General features: G+C 39.6%; 1 protein-coding gene across 1 annotated transcript; it reads left to right on the top strand.

The window, feature by feature from the left end:
- The first annotated feature begins 1365 nt into the window (after nucleotides 1-1365).
- On the top strand, nucleotides 1366-5950 carry hsp90ab1 (heat shock protein 90, alpha (cytosolic), class B member 1). The gene is made up of 11 exons (XM_005921520.1): nucleotides 1366-1515; nucleotides 1637-1843; nucleotides 1955-2114; nucleotides 2440-2573; nucleotides 2655-2960; nucleotides 3069-3234; nucleotides 3350-3540; nucleotides 4020-4167; nucleotides 4279-4547; nucleotides 4995-5328; nucleotides 5420-5950. Exons 1-11 carry the CDS (start codon nucleotides 1366-1368, stop codon nucleotides 5536-5538), a joined length of 2184 nt encoding a protein of 727 aa, XP_005921582.1. The 3' UTR covers nucleotides 5539-5950.
- Nucleotides 5951-18621: the final 12671 nt, after the last annotated feature.

Below are 18621 nucleotides of genomic sequence, written 5' to 3'. Positions count from 1 at the left end.
TAGTATGGTGTTTTTGGATTCACTTTACTAATTAATCTTGAAAAAGTCCCCTTGTGTTTGTATACCTAATATAATGGCTTTAAATCTCCAGAGATTTGTTTTCTTTAGTACACATTGCACTTCAATCCACTGAATTAATACCTGCTAAAATGTCTTAATAATATCATATTTATTTATTTAGCTATCGTATTTCCTCAAGTCTTCATTCACACTCATCACATGGTGAATGTAGCCTTAAAACATTAACTGTAATTCACTTGATGCACTTCTCCTTACTAGATGGCGCACCGCGGATGGATACGACTGCACCGTGAAGCACGTGTATAAAGATACCGGTCTATTAAAAGGAGGCCCCTTTCCATTTCTCTGCGTCAGACAGCGTAAGGGATAGCGATTTGGTTGCATTTTATTCAAGAAAAGTCAACGAAATTAACAAGGTATGTAGACGAGCGTTTTCTTGTCGGTTGCTACGTGCTTTAGCCTTTGATATTTGACCTTTTATTAAACAGTCATTGAAGTATACAGCTCCTATTCTCACGAGTTACGGTTGTAACCTTAAGTAACTCTGGTCAGGGACAGCTAACATATCACAGTTATCACTGTAGTAGTCAGAATTTTGGATTTTAGTTACTGTGGAGTAAGAAATGTTTGCACTTGTCATGTAGACGTCGAGCAGTGTAAATGCTGCACTCTGCCGCACTGCCCCAGCCGTGTGTAGTACCAAGGCAGGTGTGGTGTGGCGAACATGACAGCGCTGTATCTGTTCATATGTTGTACGACTGGTCCACATTAACAGAATAAATCCTCTTAAATGTTTATAAGAATAAAGTGAACTGGCTTGAGTCGATTTCGCTTAGTCCCCGTTGTTCACGTTGCTCTCGCGTTTCTATGAAATGCACGAGTTAGTCTCAAGTTGCCAATGCTTTCAGATTTATGCTCGTCTTAAGTGACTGGTGTTTTTAGTTGTTATTTATTCGAATTGGTGGCAGAGCCGTTTTATATGACAGTCACGTTTGCCGTCGTTAATACATGGCTTTAAGTTGCTCTTCTGGGGGAACCTATTTTGCCGCATTGCATAAGCTTTTTTTCGTTATTTTCATCAGTAGCTTTTCCTTAGCACGTGTTTGCGGGGTCCATTGTCTGCCGCTCGACGCCATGTTGGTTAACGGCCACTTCCGCAACATGACGGCAGTTATCCATATTATGTAACCGACTTCTGACAGGATCAAACGACGATACAATTTGCGAAACTGAAAGTAGTTGAATGTATGTAGTTTAACCGGATCTGTCTCCCCGTAATTAGCTTTATCATCCTGTTTCCATCGAAATCCACCCATTTTATTAAAGCATACACAAACTGTTTTAATGCAGATGCCTGAAGAAATGCACCAAGAAGAGGAGGCTGAGACCTTTGCCTTCCAGGCTGAGATCGCTCAGCTAATGTCGCTGATCATCAACACCTTTTATTCCAACAAAGAGATCTTTCTCAGGGAGTTGATTTCCAATGCTTCTGATGTAAGTTAGCAGGCGCAGAGCTTTTCATTCAGTACTAATGCATTTATTTTTAGCCTTTTTTTGTGGAATCTGAATGCTTTAAAGAATGTTAGTTTTAATCCTGTTGTTTAAACATTTGCAGGCTCTGGACAAAATCCGCTATGAAAGCCTGACTGATCCCTCAAAGCTCGACAGTGGCAAGGATCTGAAAATTGACATCGTTCCCAATAAGGCTGAACGCACCCTGACCTTGGTCGATACTGGAATCGGTATGACCAAAGCAGACCTCATTAACAACCTGGGTACCATCGCAAAGTCTGGTACCAAGGCCTTCATGGAGGCCCTGCAGGTATGAAGGGAATGCATCATGGAACTGTAGGGACGCTTTATAAGAGGACAGCATTTTCCATGTTCGCAATTGAGCTGAAATCTAACATTAGAACTGACTGTGTTCCTCTAGGCTGGTGCTGACATCTCCATGATTGGTCAGTTTGGTGTGGGTTTTTACTCTGCCTATCTTGTTGCTGAGAAAGTGGTTGTCATCACAAAGCACAATGATGATGAGCAGTATGCCTGGGAGTCCTCTGCTGGAGGTTCCTTCACAGTCAAGGTTGACAACAGTAAGTGTCTTGATGTTACAATATCAGAACTAAACCTGTTTTTAAATATTGTGGGTACATCTAAGGATATCCCTGATTGCTGATTAATTGGAAGCAGTTCTTACTATTAATGGTCTTGATGTTGTTAATTGTGTATTGTTTTTCATGTGTCTGAGGTTACGATGTAGCTTTAAAATATTAAGAGGGTGGTTTTCATTCTTGGCGTTAAAGTTGGCGTCATCCTTTAGAGGCTTAAATATGGAGTTGAAGCATCTAAAAATCGAATCTTGAATCCATGAACACTGTTTAGTACAAAATGTATTAAAAGCATCACAACTGTTCACAGGTGAGCCCATCGGCCGTGGAACAAAGATCATCCTGTACCTGAAGGATGATCAGACAGAGTACATCGAGGAGAAGAGGGTCAAGGAGATCGTGAAGAAGCACTCTCAATTCATTGGCTACCCAATCACCCTCTTTGTAAGTGACTTTTAGAGAGGACGTTGTTAGAATACCGTTGAAGAACAGCAAAGTAAAAATTAAAGTAATGTGACTCTGCAGGTGGAGAAGGAGCGTGACAAGGAGGTCAGTGACGACGAGGCAGAGGAAGAAAAGGCAGAAAAGGAGGAGAAAGAGGAAGGTGAGGACAAGCCAAAGATTGAGGATGTTGGCTCAGATGATGAGGAGGACTCTAAAGACAAGGACAAGAAGAAGAAAAAGAAGATCAAGGAGAAGTACATCGACCAGGAGGAGCTGAACAAGACCAAGCCCATCTGGACCAGGAATCCTGACGACATCACAAACGAAGAATACGGCGAGTTCTACAAGAGTCTGACCAATGACTGGGAGGATCACCTCGCTGTTAAGGTAAGCAGGTTAACCTGAACAGCTCTTCCATGTTTTAATTGGCCTACTGGGCTTTTAATCTAGTCATAAACTACAAATAAAGCTAAACGGAGTCATTTTCCTCTACAGCACTTCTCAGTGGAAGGCCAGCTGGAGTTCCGTGCCTTGCTCTTTATCCCCCGCCGTGCGCCTTTTGACCTCTTTGAGAACAAGAAAAAGAAGAATAACATCAAGCTCTACGTCAGGAGAGTCTTCATCATGGACAACTGTGAAGAGCTCATCCCTGAGTATCTGAGTAAGATGACTTGCTTTTTACCTTTAGTCTGAAAGTACTTTAATTTACAGCTTAGCACACAGTAAAGAATTGCTTAAAGGCAAAGGTTTAGTGTAGCATTTGTATGCTATTCCAGACTTTATCCGTGGTGTTGTGGACTCCGAGGACCTGCCCCTGAACATCTCCAGAGAAATGCTGCAGCAGAGCAAGATCCTGAAAGTCATTCGTAAAAACATCGTCAAGAAATGTCTTGAGCTTTTTGCTGAACTGGGTGAGGATAAAGAAAACTACAAGAAGTTCTACGAAGCCTTCTCAAAGAACCTCAAGGTATTTATAATATTCTAGCTACTTTTCTTTTTTTTCTTTGACTTTAGGAAAGTTGGCTCTTAAAATTCTCTTCGTTTCATGTCCGTGCATCTTCATGGACCTCAAAGGTTTACCTCTTTATTCTTTAATCTGGTTTGTAAAGCCCTCTTGTTCTTCAAAGTAGTGTAGATGTTTTTGTAATAAACAGATATTTAAAACCCAGTAGAATAGCTGTTTTGGCATTTATGTAATTCCATGCAGTCAAATCTGCATTAGGAATAGGAACTTCCTACATTTATGCTGCAGCCTGAAAACATTAATTTAATTAAAAGCCTAAAGTGAAACTATTCATGCAGTGTGACTAGAATTCTGACATTGCTGGCAGTCCATCTCACCTGACCATACACGGGTGGGATTGACGTTTTACTTGAATCCATTAACCTACTGGTGTATGAGGTTGTTTTTGGATAAGATGATAAATCTTATTTGTTCACTTGTAGCTGGGTGTGCATGAGGACTCGCAAAACCGCAAGAAGCTGTCTGAGCTGCTGCGTTACCACAGCTCCCAGTCCGGTGACGAGACTACCTCCCTCTCGGAGTACGTGACCCGCATGAAGGAAAACCAGAAATCCATCTACTACATTACTGGTGAGTAACATAAACCTTAAGTAGCTTCTGAAATGGTAGGAGAGAACTGCATTTACACAAGTTTTAAAAATGCAGTTTTATTCAAACTTTATCGCTTTTTGTCATTTGTAGGTGAGAGTAAGGATCAGGTGGCCAACTCTGCCTTTGTTGAACGTGTCCGTAAGCGTGGTTTTGAGGTCTTGTACATGACGGAGCCCATTGATGAGTACTGTGTCCAGCAGTTGAAGGAGTTTGATGGCAAGACCCTGGTCTCTGTCACCAAAGAGGGTCTGGAGCTGCCAGAGGATGAGGAGGAGAAGAAAAAGATGGAGGATGACAAGGCTAAATTTGAGAACCTCTGCAAGCTCATGAAGGAGATCCTTGACAAGAAAGTGGAGAAGGTCAGTAATCCTAATGAGAGCCCAACTAAGATTAACCCAAACTTCCATTCGTGCTCTAACATTTAGGGTCTCAAAGTTCACAACTGTAGATGACAGGATTTTGTTTGGTAACAGGTAGTCTAATTGGTCCCAACTTCTACTGTGGTGAGTTTCTGCAGTCTTGGTGTGATGCGAATGATTTGCATTCTTTGCCAGATGTGGCACTGTACATGTTTGAAATCTGAACCCTAAGGTGAATGCAGTCAAACTCGTGCTTGTTGCAGTAATGTGCATCTAGTACTTACGTTTTTGCAAGGATTTGGGGAAGTAAACTAACTAGACTAGATTTAAAGTTGTAATGTGCTGGTATTATTTCTAACATGCTTGACTAACTTGACTTTGTCTCCTTAAATTATCAGATGTGTCACCTGAGCCTCTTTAAATCTTAATGTCTTCTTTCTCCTTCAGGTGACTGTGTCAAACAGACTGGTGTCATCCCCCTGCTGCATTGTGACAAGTACTTATGGCTGGACCGCCAACATGGAGAGGATCATGAAGGCCCAGGCACTCAGGGACAACTCCACCATGGGCTACATGATGGCCAAGAAGCACCTGGAGATCAACCCTGACCACCCCATCATGGAGACTCTCAGGCAGAAGGCTGAGGCCGACAAGAACGACAAGGCTGTGAAGGACCTCGTCATCCTGCTGTTCGAAACCGCACTGCTGTCCTCAGGCTTCTCCCTGGACGACCCACAGACTCACTCAAACCGCATCTACAGAATGATCAAACTTGGTCTTGGTAAGAAAACTGCAGATCCAGACCCTCTTTACTTTCTAGAAGTGGGTATCGATCTAGGTGAACAACTCCTTTCCTTTTTTTTTGCTCTCAGGTATTGACGATGACGACATTCCCGCAGAGGAGACCACCACTACAGCAGTCCCAGATGAGATGCCTCCCCTAGAAGGCGAAGCTGAGGACGATGCTTCACGCATGGAAGAAGTGGATTAAACAAGATGGCACCCCAAATTTCAACACATAATCCTCCCTTTCCAACTGTTCATCCTTAAACTGTAAAAAAAAATAGCTATTAATGTTGTGTGGTGGACCGATATTGGTGCTCTTGAGTGTGGCACCTCACACTGAAGAGCTCTTTAAGAGGCTGTCTTGATTTTTCCTGTAGAAGTTCATGGTGACGCCACATTTGTTTTAATGAGAACCCTGTTGCACTGAGTTTTAAATGTCAGAGCGGTAAATGTGTGAACACAAGTACATTCCACAGTCGCATCTGGAGGGTTTGGGGGAGTGCTGTTCACGTGCAACACTGCATGGAGAGAGGACTGTATGATTCCTTTGCCTGAGTTCAGGCTCGTCTGTAATTCCAAGTCTTGTTTTGCAAAAAAATTAAAGATGTGAGACCTTATTTGTCTTGTAGTATTTTTATGCCTTAGTTTAAATTCCCTAAGTGTTTGCACACATACTTGGACCTGGCACACTTCTTCAAAATTCTTACTGGGACAGTTGGTCAATGTATCCACTAGGTGGGGACATGCTACAGTGTGAGAGCCATTTCCAAACATCAGCATGCAAGTAGTTTAGAACCAGAAGAATGGGTTTTGTAAGTGTTACTATTGTAAAGAGTAGTTGCGCCTTGCTTAAAGCTGCATCAAAATGCCAACTACATTACATATTAATGTATGATCTGGTCAGTTTAATGTAAATCTACTTTGTCTTCTCACTAAAATCTGTAATTTCTCTTACTTTAAGACCTCATACAGCTGCATAAATTACAGTGCAGGTGTGCCTGAGAAGGGAGTAAAAAGAAACTAAGTAATCCTGTTAATCTGTCAAAGAACAGCACTGAGAAATGCAGATCGTTGCATTAAAGGACAGCCATGTGCTGGAGGCACGTGTTTCTTCAAAGCGTGAGGCGGTATCAGCTGAACATTTGGGGGAAATGTAGAGCGTGTAGCTTTCCTGGAAGTCGTGTGTTTTGCACAAGCTTGAGTAGGTGGCAGCAGTTTTTCTACTCTTGTCAGTAAAACAGTGACGTGTGGGTGTCTGTCCCCTCACACACTAACTCACTCACACTCGCTCCAGTCAAAGTGATAGTGAGGAAACTTGAGCTCTGTCATTCAGAAACTGACTCCGCTGCTTCTTTGCCACCTCTTATCTCTATGACTTGACCACCTTCTTAAGACTTGCGCTGTGTGCGCAAATACTGACAACGTTATGTAAATAAATGTAAAAATACGGCACAAAGTGACAGCGGGACTAACGGCATCAGCCAGGCACGGTTAGTAAAGGTCATGTTAAACTTGCCATGACAGTAAGCGAAAGCTGACTGTGCAAAGTATATTACAATAAATATGTGGACACTGAATATGAAAATTAAGTTGCTACTACAGCAGTGAGCCCCTTTAATCAGGGGTGTAGCCATATAGTGAAGCTTGGGCTGACCGTGTCCCTCAGTGCCATTCTCTACCCTGTGTTGTCCTATCAGTAACACCATAATGAACCAGTCCATTTCTGTAAAAGTAAATAAATGAGTTGGTTTTTTAAGGATATCAGTGTAAATATCACCGTATAATCAACACATCTACGTTTCTCAGCCACTTAAGAGCATTGTGTGGATTTGGAGCCTATCCCAGCCTATCCCCCATTCAAACCCCTAACAGTAGTTAATGATACAGTAGTATGTTTTTAAAATCTAAATATCTTTAAGGATTGGATAAGACCATCCCCATGACACAGCTAGGGAACTGTGTGTTCCCTTGATGTGTCTTTGCAAACCCTACTCACCTTGCAGCAGCAGTGCAAGTCTTTTTCTCTCAATGTGGTATGGTGTAGATAAAGACATGCCTGAGGTTGGTTTGGAAGGTACACCACTCGTTGCTATACCTTGTCATGTTTTCCTGGCTGATGTTTGTAGCTTTGGTTATTGGCAGCTTAAAAACCACAATTCTAAAAACTCAGTCTCATTTTAAGCTGGGGCATATGAGCCAGTTTCCTAAATATTAGGGTCCTATTCATCATTTCTAGATACTCTTTCTGCTCTCCCAGAAGCACGTGTATATAAATATGTTGTGGAAACTCATCAAAGGATAAGGGTTAGATGAGGTAAATCAAATAACACTATAAATGTTAGTTTTTGTTATGTGTTTATATAGCTGATCTTAAAGGTTTGATCAAATGTGTGGAATATTTTAACTTGGAACTTGCCTGGACCACTGAAACTGTACTTTCTGCCAGTGTACAGAGGTTTAACTACACATTTAATCCCTGAGATATTATATATATAAAAATGAAGTGCTATTTTAACAGGAAGAAATCTCTCAGCACAACTCCTTGGGCTTAAATTTTAAGAAGCAAATGAGTAAAATTACAGAAATCTATAACTTAATTACTTTGGTGTAGCATGAAGGGCCAAGGAGAAGAGGAAAAGCTGTAAAACTTATGAAAGTACAATTAAAAGTCCAAAATATATGTTCTCTTTCAACCTTTTCTGCAGAGAAATCCAGTGGGCCCCACTGGAGTCTTTGCTGGGCCGATTCTGGCCCCCGGTCCTTATGTTTAACACCCCCTGGTCTAGACAGCCCTGAGAATCTCATCTTGTTTATCTGGCAAGGACATCGATATCCCCACATGTCATCATCGCCCTTGCCTTCTGAGCGTACTCCCTTTTCAAACTATTGAAGCACAACCATACATGAAATTTAAGCATGTGAGCAAATGTAAATTAATATTCTTTCACTCGTTTATTAAGAAAGATTCCACTACATCAGCAGGCTAATGCATCAAACACTGACGCTGAGCATAATCAAAACCTTTATTGCTGCGGCATGGATGCACACCAGGAGTCTGAACTTGCTTCCCAAAGGGTTCAGTGCAGCCTACGGCATGGTTATGTAAAGTGTGAAAATTGCAGAGGAGGAAGAGCAGAAGGAGGAGGAGGAGAACCCATTTCTGGACCTTCCACTGCATTTTGCACCAGTAAGCACGGTGACACGAGTCTTTCAGAATGGATCACAGCACGAGAGTGGCTGAACTATTAATTTCATCTGAACCAGAAGTCTGAATCATCACACCTTTACAGCAAACAATAAACATGACCACTGTGGATCAGTAAGCTGACTAAATGTGAAAATGCTGAGGCATATTATTCAAATTGGACCCTTTTTTAAAAAATGTTCTTTCCCAGCTTATCGTTAAAATACTAGTTTTTCAGATTGCACTTGTACTTTGCGCTAAAAAGAGACCGTTTTCAGGCACTCAGGTGTTCCAAAAAAAAGGTTTACGGGTCTGAGTTTGGCCCCCATAATGCAAAATATTATCATGAATGAACTTTGGTGCCAACAAGAAAAGTATTGTGAAACAGACTTGCCTACATGCATGCACTTTATAGTATTCTTGCTATTATTGCTGATTATTGGCCTGTCTATGCAGGTGTACCTAATAAAGTGGATATTTACTTATATGTATCAAATTCCTTTACTCATTCTCAGTACTCTGTGTGATGAACTGTTGGTAGTCCACATGCTTTTAGCTGGACAACATGAAGTTTAATTCTTGCCTGTGCTGAAGAATTAGCTTTTTTTTACATGCACAAAAAAACATTTTGAACTCAAACACTAAAAAACGATGGTTGTTCTCCATTTAGAGGAAAGGCAGATTTAATTAGAAGGAAAAAGGGGAAACAGGGATAGATGCATAACTGTTTTTCCCAATAAACTGAATCTAGACTGACAAATAGGTAACCTCAAAGGGATGTTCTAATATACAGTGACATCTGTTTCCGACAGCACTAATGGAAATTTCCTTGTGAGGTTAATCAAGAGTCAGAATAGGTTTCCCTTGTAAAGTTGAAAGGTGCTTCTGATCTGACTTGTCTTTTTTCTTTTTTCAACAAAAGACATCCTGTGGAAACATAACTCCTTTGTGCAAGTCTGTTCTCAGCCCACAAATGCTGAGCGCAATAATGGAGGGGTTCCTGCTGTTTGGCAGCAGCGTCACAGTTGTGAATGCATCTTGCGACCTTTGCAGACTGCAGTCTGTCTTGCTCTGGTGCGCGATACCAGCGCAGAAATGCCAAGAAACTGGTTCAAAATACGTCAGACTACACGGCTTTTGCTCTTGCAAAGGAGTGCTCCTGATAATTTTAGAGGACCCTGAGAAGAAATCAAAATGCTCCTCTCTCTGTGTGGCTCTGCCTATGTCATGATGACCTAAACGAGAGAGTTCGTGTGTTTGTGGCCCACTGATAACAGACCACCACAGACGTGTAGTTTTAGCATGAGTAAACAATACCTATCATATACACCGCAAATCTAGCTTGACATTACAATGCTTACTGCGGCCACATCACCTTGGTGTCATGTGTTAAGCGTGGCGTATTTTCGTTTCCTTGACATTTGAAATACTAAATGTCAGAAAAATCATAACTTCTACTCATGATCTGAAACATTTTTATTACACCCATAAGGCAGGGTGTTATAATTGTCATATTGACAGCAGTTAGTAAATACTATACAGGAACAGGATAAACACCCACACTAAGTAGGAAGGAAGCAAGATGAGCAGATAACAGTTTATCATGAAGAATAAAACACAAACATCGGTTTAAATGTTAACCTTTATGACTAGCTGTAAGAGGGTGGCACACGAGCTGTTTGTGTTGCTCTACAGCCCAGGGAAAACTTCTGAGAGACAGTTTAAAGTAAAATCTGGTTTAAATTGTTACTGAGTTTTTAGGGGGAACGCTGTGGCGCCAGAGAAATGCAAATCAAGTGAGGTGCACATGTGCACACAGTTTTCAGTGGTATAAAATGAATAAAAAAGCCATTCAGTGTTTTACATTTTACACCTGTGTACACTGTTTAAATGAGGGTTAATTTTTAATTGTAATATCAGCCTTCTTATCCGTTTATGATTGCTTCATATGATAATATTGTCACTGGGGTCTTTTTAATCTAACAGTTTAAAAAATGAATTTGAAATAGTATACTAGAAAACATAGCAGAGTTATTACCACCCCACCTCAACCTCAGCCTGCCAGGCCACGTGAGGCTCTTGTGACCACATGGAGAAAAGCCAGTCCCTCTTTATATTTTGCTAGTAAAATGAGAAATATATGCAGCGATTTATTGAAAGATGTGCAAGCATTTGTGGAAATTCAGGCCTTTATTCTCCAACACAGCCTGAACTCTCTTCACTAAACTTTCTTATAAATTCTTTACATAGTCGTCAGAATTGGTTCAGGCTTCTTGATGGACACTCTAATATCTTTGGATATTGGCGTCCTTTTGCTCCGTCTGAGTCGAGAGAATCCCGCACTGCTTTAATGCTTTAATTACATGAAAGTTTGTGCTACGTCTATGGGGAGGCCAATCCATGACGGATGCTGTTCCATTGTGTGTTTATCTATCCAGATATGAGTTTACTGCATTGGTACTGTGTTTGGGATCATTGTCCAACTGAAAAATAAAGCCACTGCCAATCAGATGCTTGGCAGGACTGTACTTCTCTGCGTTGTTGGTTCTATCAGTTTTAAGAAGATGTCCAACACCACTGGCTGAAATGCAGCTCCAAACCATGACAGAGCCTCCAGCGTGTTTTACAGATGACTGTAGACACTCACTGTTGTACCTCTCTTATGATCTCCTGCATTCATATCAATCCATAAAACCTTTTTGCTACTGATTCTTGTGTAAATAACATACCCCAGCCTTTTCTCCCTGTTTTCTTTCCCTTAAGAATGGCTCCTTGACAATTGCCTGACCCATTTCAGACAAAGCTTTGGTGAACAGTCACTAGATTAACTGAAGGGCCAGATCTCAGGTCTTGGCAAGTCCACGAGTGAATGTCATAAAAATAAAACTCCCAAACTTTAAAATACCTTCAGAAACCCTGGAGTGCTATTTCTTAAGACCACTTTAAAAAGCACAAGAAAGTCTGGCTCCTTGGAAGCAAAAAGAGTAAGGAAATAAGGGTGGTTCAAGACTTTTGCACAGTACTGTATGTTGGTTTCATCATAGCTACATGTACCAAGAGAGGAAATCCAGGTTAAGGTTAAGTGAATTTCATTGGTGAAAGTTCCATGAGTCACAGAACTTTCAGCAGCATATTATGAAAATGAAAAATATTACTTGTGCTAATATATATATTTCCTATCTAGATTTTATCTGGATTTCCGAGTACTAAGATTCAAACATAACGTCAGAGCAGAGGTCAAAAGGCAAGTAGAGAAAGTTTAGTATTTGAAACTGGACACGGCATTTCAGACTTGGTGGAAATCCAACTCAAAAAAAGCTCAATTCCTACAAAATAAAAGAATACTTGACTCAAATGACTCACATCTAGGCCTTTGTTTGTCAAAACCCATTGGTCAAAATGTGTTTTACTCCTTTCTGGTTTCAGTTAAGAAGTTTTGGTCCAAGAACTGACCTCTCAGCATATCATGAAAACTAGAGACAGCCAATCATTTTAAGCATCTGTTTCAGATTCAGTGACCCAGAGTTAGTAAAATCTTACTGTAATTATTTCTGAAGCATTCTGGCTGCAGGTCAGTTTCTCTGGCTAATCTGGAAATCTAAACACATTCCATCTTTATGTAGTTCCCCCCTAAAAAATAAGATTCCAAAGAGAAATCCAGATGCTCTGATTCTTGGAATTGTAATTATATTTTGAGATCTTTTTTGTCTTTTGGAAAATACTGCTATTAAACATGAAGTTGGAGTTTGGAGAATTACAAAAACAAGCCATGACTTCAAACCTTCATGACTTTGACCTAAAAAAAATGGTGTGCCTAGTCTGTCTATGAAAGTTCCTAAATCCTTTACACTCACAAAGCAAACTACCTTTAGTCATTATCATTATATCAAGTCTTATTGAAGTCTGGTAAAATCTGCATTGTTTTAAATTCCCTCTTGATTCCTTCACAATTGTCAAACCAGTGAAGACAAATTCTTCTGTATTGTCTTTTCAGGGTAAAAATGATTTATGATTTTTATTTAATTCAACTGATTCAAATGTTTATATTACAGTACTGTGCAAATTCCTAAGCTGCCCCCCATTTCTTTATTAAAATTTCCTTCTATATTTTGATTTTCATTATTTGACCTTTTGAACTGTACTCTGACTGTAGATTCAACTAGGAAATCTATTAAAAAACTAAAAGACAAAGGCTTTTTTGTTTTTAAAAAAAAGCATATTAATATATACCACACGTAATAATCTTTCATTTTCATAATATGCTGTTGAAATGACCTATGAATCATCCAAGCATAAAAAATACATAAGGGAATGAATCAGTGATGCATCTACACACGACAAATGGCTTCTTTTTTTTTTTTTTACTAGTTCTTTATCTGAATCTATGAAAAATGTCAAACATAACACAGTGTTGGTGCAACAGTATAGTATTTTTGCAGCAACAAGGTGATTCCCAAAGAGTTATTAGCCTGAGAACTTGAGAGTATCTCGCTATTGTGTGCACTGTGTCCTTACAAAATTTGAGGAAGCTGAATTAGTGGAGAGCAGAAGAGGTTACAGGCCTAAAAAACTAAGTACATCAGATGAACAGTATCTGAAAGCAATGATCTTAAGAAATAGGAAAAAATCCAGCAAAAACCTGATACAGGACCTGAGAGATGCATCTCAGCTGTTTGCTGTTCACTGAAGCCAGAAACTGTCAGTAGAAGGGTGGTTGTCAAGACGTCATTCTTAAGGAAATGAAACAGGGAGAAACCCTGATGTATGCCACATTACATAAGAACTGGACTGTAAATCAGTATCAAAAGGTCTTATCGAGTGGTGAGTCCAGATTTTAAATTTCTGGGTCAAATTGTTTTGTCAAAATGAACGAAGGAGGTCAGGCGAGAGGAACAACAGTGAGTATCTACAGCTATCTGTAAAACATGGTGGCAGGTCTGTCATGGGTTGGGCCTACATTTCACATACATCACATACAAAATTGATTAAAGTATGAACACGGAAAACTACTGTCAGATTTCGATCCACCATTTATATGGAAATTATCTGATCGGCAGCTGCTTCTGCTTTATTTTTCAGCAGGACAATGACCTCAGACACACTGCCAATTCAGTAAAATTGACCTGAACTATCACTCATGGACTGGTCTCCCCAGAGCTCGGACATCAACATTATTGAGCCAGTGTGGGATTATTTTGACAAAGAAAATAACAAAAGGCTGCCAGGATCCAAGGAAGAGCTTTGAATGTTCTCCAAGAAGCCTGGAGAACTGTTCCGGATGACTACTTAAAGAAATCAGAAGACAATTTGCCTAAGAGAGTTCAGGCTATGTTGGGATTAAAGGTGATCATACCAAATATTGACTTTCAAGCTTATATGCTGTATGGTTGCGGATGCTTCAGTAAATTGCAACACCCATTTCCCATTTTCTTAGCACTATATTTAAAACAAAACTGAAGTGGTGGCTCAAGACCTTTTGCACATTACTGCATCTGTGTCACAATATTCAAGGTTATTAATGAGCTGACATTTATCCATGTGACAACATCCCCACAGAATCTTCCCTTGGCCTCGCAAGCTGGGCTCTAAATAAAATCAGTAAATATATTTTCTTTAGGTGTATATTACCATATGATTGTATTATCAATATCATATTATCATTTCATGTATCAAAATCCAGAAGAAATAGCACATTTTATCTCTGAAACTGCTGATTTCTGAGGCATGCTTTGTAACTGATCTTTATTCATTTCACATTTCTCTGGTGCTGCAGTGTTACCGCTAAAAAAGAAGCAGCGTTTTCTATCCTATATATTGTATTCATATGTAAGCTTGCATGTTTCATTGTCCATATTCAAAATAGAAAGAAATTAGGGTGGTTCAAGACTTTTGCACAGTAGTGCAGCTTCTGTGGAAGGCAAATATTGTTTCGGGAAGCTCCCAAGTAATGGAAACAGTCAAATGTTCTTTTAATAAAGGAATAAAAAACACTCGGAATGTGTCATCCCTGCAGTCAGAGCGAGAGCTCACAGTGACTGGTCCAGTGGGGGCTGAAACCAAAGGTCAATCTGTCTGCAGCTCTTATTATACCCCACCTCTCGTTTGTTTTTTTCTTTTTAAATCTCTCTCACTGAAAAGAAGAGTGCTAAGACTGACGCAGTGACGCACTTCTACTACCCAGATGGGGTGTAGGACTTGTGAAAACGAGAGGTGTAGGGAAATTCCCCAATTGAGCCGCTTTGAGATCGATAAACCAGGGGGAAATGTTTTCTGGCACTTCACAGTCAAACCCGGTCTTCGTTTTGATGTTCAGTGAATCATAATAGTGGACTGATTAATGAATCAGTGACAAGCGCAAAGAGTACCTCAAACGTATTTCGAAAATTATATTTGCTGTCTTGCCGCTCGATGAGACAGGAGAGGGTGGAAGGGGCACGGGAGCCGTGGCATTTCGGAAAGAGAATCAAATGATTTGAACCGAACAACTTGCAGTTATGGTAAAAACTCAGGCCCCTAAAGCTTTGAAGCACAGCAACCTCAGCACTGTGCTGCTGCTGCTATCGCTGCCAATACAGAAATATACATTCGCTTCATGAAAATCGATTATCAGCTTTTTTTGCAGATGACACCCACCTTTACACAGATGTAAATACTATTCACCAAAGCCAGATTTACTTCTTTGAAATCTGTATCTCTGACATGAACAGATGGCCCAAAGTAACCTCCAAGGGACAAAAGACAAAACCGAGATTCTAGTTATTGGTTGTGAAAGAGCAGAGAGTAAAACTGTACTTTGATTTTACCATCTCTGGACCTCACACCTCCTGAAAGTGTGTTGTATGTGACTCAGACTGAACTTAGTAGCAACATAAGATTACTGAAATAATATCACCAGATTCAGACCTGCCAAGTGTGCTTTATAACCACATTGAACTTTTCATACATGTTCAGAAAAAGTCGGTAAATCAAATACCAGTCATACAAAATGTGACACCAATTTTATCATAGACTAACCTTAAGACAGTCTGCTTAACATTTACACCAGTCAATCACCAGTGGGCCATTGGGCCACTGGTGATTGACTCATTATGAGCAAGATTACAGGAAAAGTAGAGTAAAGTTTCTTCCTGCTCGTGATCCTGTAACAAATCTCAGTATACTACAATGAAGGAGGTCTTCATTCCTGAAATGCAACTACAAGCAAGAAGCAATTTGCTAAATTAACTATAATCAAGGATGCACAGGTGTATTCATGCAGAAATGCATAAAACAGGCTTGATTCATGGGGCACACTGTTGGAATTTACAAATCACATCACAGAAGAAGGACCATAAGGCGCACTTAAAATCCTTTAGTTTTCTCAAAAATCGACAGTGCGCCTTATGTATGAATTCTGGTTGTGCTTACTGACCTCGAACCGATTTTATGTGGTACACAGCGCTCACAAATGTGTCAAATGTGTCAAAACCACTTTGGTAAAGTACGAAGCCGCACCGATCATTAGTCAGGAGCCTTGCAGAGTGATCTGGGTCCAAAACTATGCCTGCTTCAGGTCCCAAAGTCAAATGAACACTGCAGTAGGGCTGGGCCATATCATACCGTTCACGGTAATACCGGTATAATGTCAGGCAATAATAAGAAAATGAAATATCGCGATACAATATGGGTAAAACGTGCATGCTCAGTGGCCTTGTTTTTATACGCACATGGCGGAAAAAGCAGGGCGGCGACAGAGAATGAGAAGGGCGAAAGCGGATTGTTTAAAGCTGAACTAGAATTGGTTTGTAAAAATGGTGCAACTTCAGTGGTGTGGAACTGGTTTGGCTTTCTTCCGTCAGATACACACCAAAGCACATTTTTGGTAGAGCATGCAAGCGAGCCGTCGTTATTACCGAACTGATTTTATGTGGTACAAGGTGTTCTGACAAACCATCCTACTTTGGCAAAACGTCCTACCGTCAGTAGTTTATGCACATTGCTGCTTTCACAGAGTAATTCCAGCACAAATGTAAGTTAGGTATGACCGTTTGCCACTTAACTTCGATACTGTGTAGTATCGTGATATTTTGTTTGCTAATAACGTATCGATACAGGGACAGCAGAAATCGATATTTTGTTACAAAAAAAGACTTCAGAGCATGTTGATCCTTTTTCTGAGCGAGAATCCTGACATTCCTTCACTGTCCAAATGTGTTTAACTATTTTTTTGCAGCAATAAACATGACAGTTTACTTATTTTAATTTAAGACATGTTTTATTTTAATTAAGTTTAAAACTTTTTTTATTTAATGTAAAATTATATTGTTTTAATTTACTTTCAAATTCTTCAGTTGCTGAATGGGCTGCATAGTTTTCATAAATTGCATAGTTCAGAATAGCTATAATTGTACCAGATGGTTGCATTCAGTTAAGTTGGACTAGACTGTAATACAAACCGTCCAGTTTGTCAACAATAAAACTAACTGAAATGAGAGAAAGACTGTCAGAGTGTCAGACTTTGATATTAGATAAAATGAATATTGATAAAGTTTACCTTTATGTACAGAATCTGAATATCGCAAAATATTTTTAAAAATTGCAATAATATCGTATCGTGCGTCAAGTATTGTGATAATATCGTATCCTGGGATGTATGGTGATTCCCACCTCTAGTGTGTATAACCTCTTTTTAAGTTTTGTGGAAATTATACATGGTTATGCTCAGGATATGTTGGCCAATTTCCACTGGAAATGCCTTTTGGTTAAACTGTGAGCAAGGAATTTGCATTTGCACTTAAATTTTTATATAGCTTCAATGCACATAAAAAACAGCTGCTTGTTTAAGTGAAAATACATCAATGGGGTTTTTTTTTTTGCACTAATAAAGTTGTGGAGATGTAAAGTATTTTGTCTCATGTCAATTATATCGTCAGTTATATTGTTATCGCAAATTTTCAAATATATATCGTGATGAATATTTTTGGCAATATTGCCCCGCCCTACACTGCTGGATCACTGAGAGTTAAAAACGGTCTAAATTCTTTCATCTTTAATGAAGTGATCAGTGTTGCTGCTTTACCAGGTGTAACAGTTAAGTTTAACATCCAAGCATCCATGAAAACAGGATTTATTAAATTTAAATAAGTTAGAAGTTAGCAGGAAGTTAGCTCGCTAGTTACCTAAGCATGATATTGCATGTTCTGACTGAGAGATTTCTGAAAAAAATTAAAACCTACAGCTCTGCTATCACTTCCAACATAAATGAAGACAGAAAACTAAACAGCAGTGACTGTTGTAGGGTTACTGAAGTTGGACTAGCTGGTATATAATGATTTGCTATGACATCACTAGCGACACAGCTATGTTAGCATAAACACAGTGAAGCCGGAGGATGAACGCTTACTTTTTCCACTCGAAAAAAGTTAACATGAGGGTTTCTGATGGTTAGGGATAAATGCAATCGCAACGCAGGGTGCTGTAAATGGACCAAACTTGAGTCATGAGAACAAATGAATTAATCAATCCACAATACGAGATTAGTCATTAATATACTGCAACAACATAGGAACAGAGCAACTGCAAGAGAATTCAACATTAATGAATCAATGGTATGGAAGTGGAGGAAGCAAGAAAAATGAGTTGAGTAAAGTTTGACTTATCTGACTGTTTCATTTCGCTTAATGCGCCTTATGTATGAAAACAGTCCCATCCATCGACAGTGCACCTTATAATCCGGTGCACCTCATGGTCCGAATAATACAATGCCATTGTATTTGATTGAAAAAGGTATAATTCCATTTAGTTTCTTTTTGTATTTTTCACCTGGTTTTACCCAATTTGATAAAAATGATAGCTTCAAAGAAATTGCTCATTTACACAAAAAAATTGAGTGTATTAGATAAAAATGATTCAAACCATTGCAATGAACTCCCTGTAAATACCAGGTTCTAAGATTGTGGTCAGTGCCATTGAATGTCGGGCTGAGGCCTAACAGGAAAAATGATAGGTGACGTCCAATAACTCTTTGGCGACATGGCTGGTTCAATTTCTCCAGATGTTACTACCTTCTTTTCAGTCTCCTCTGGTTAAATAAAAACAATGTAAACATCACTGCAAAACACTTGA

This window comes from Haplochromis burtoni, unplaced genomic scaffold (genome assembly GCF_018398535.1).
Source record: "Haplochromis burtoni strain Fernald_Lab_line unplaced genomic scaffold, NCSU_Asbu1 Contig_47, whole genome shotgun sequence".
NCBI lineage: Eukaryota > Metazoa > Chordata > Actinopteri > Cichliformes > Cichlidae > Haplochromis > Haplochromis burtoni.
The sequence above is the reverse complement of the archived record's forward strand: the minus strand, read 5'-3'. Positions and strand labels throughout refer to the sequence as shown.

Excerpts from the sequence above, each read along its gene's own strand:
- hsp90ab1 (XM_005921520.1), top strand. The coding sequence starts at position 1,366 with ATGCAGATGCCTGAAGAAATGCACCAAGAAGAGGAGGCTGAGACCTTT. Across the intron at positions 3,541-4,019 it reads CCTTCTCAAAGAACCTCAAG|CTGGGTGTGCATGAGGACTC; the intron begins GTATTTATAATA and ends GTTCACTTGTAG. Across the intron at positions 5,329-5,419 it reads AATGATCAAACTTGGTCTTG|GTATTGACGATGACGACATT; the intron begins GTAAGAAAACTG and ends TTTTGCTCTCAG.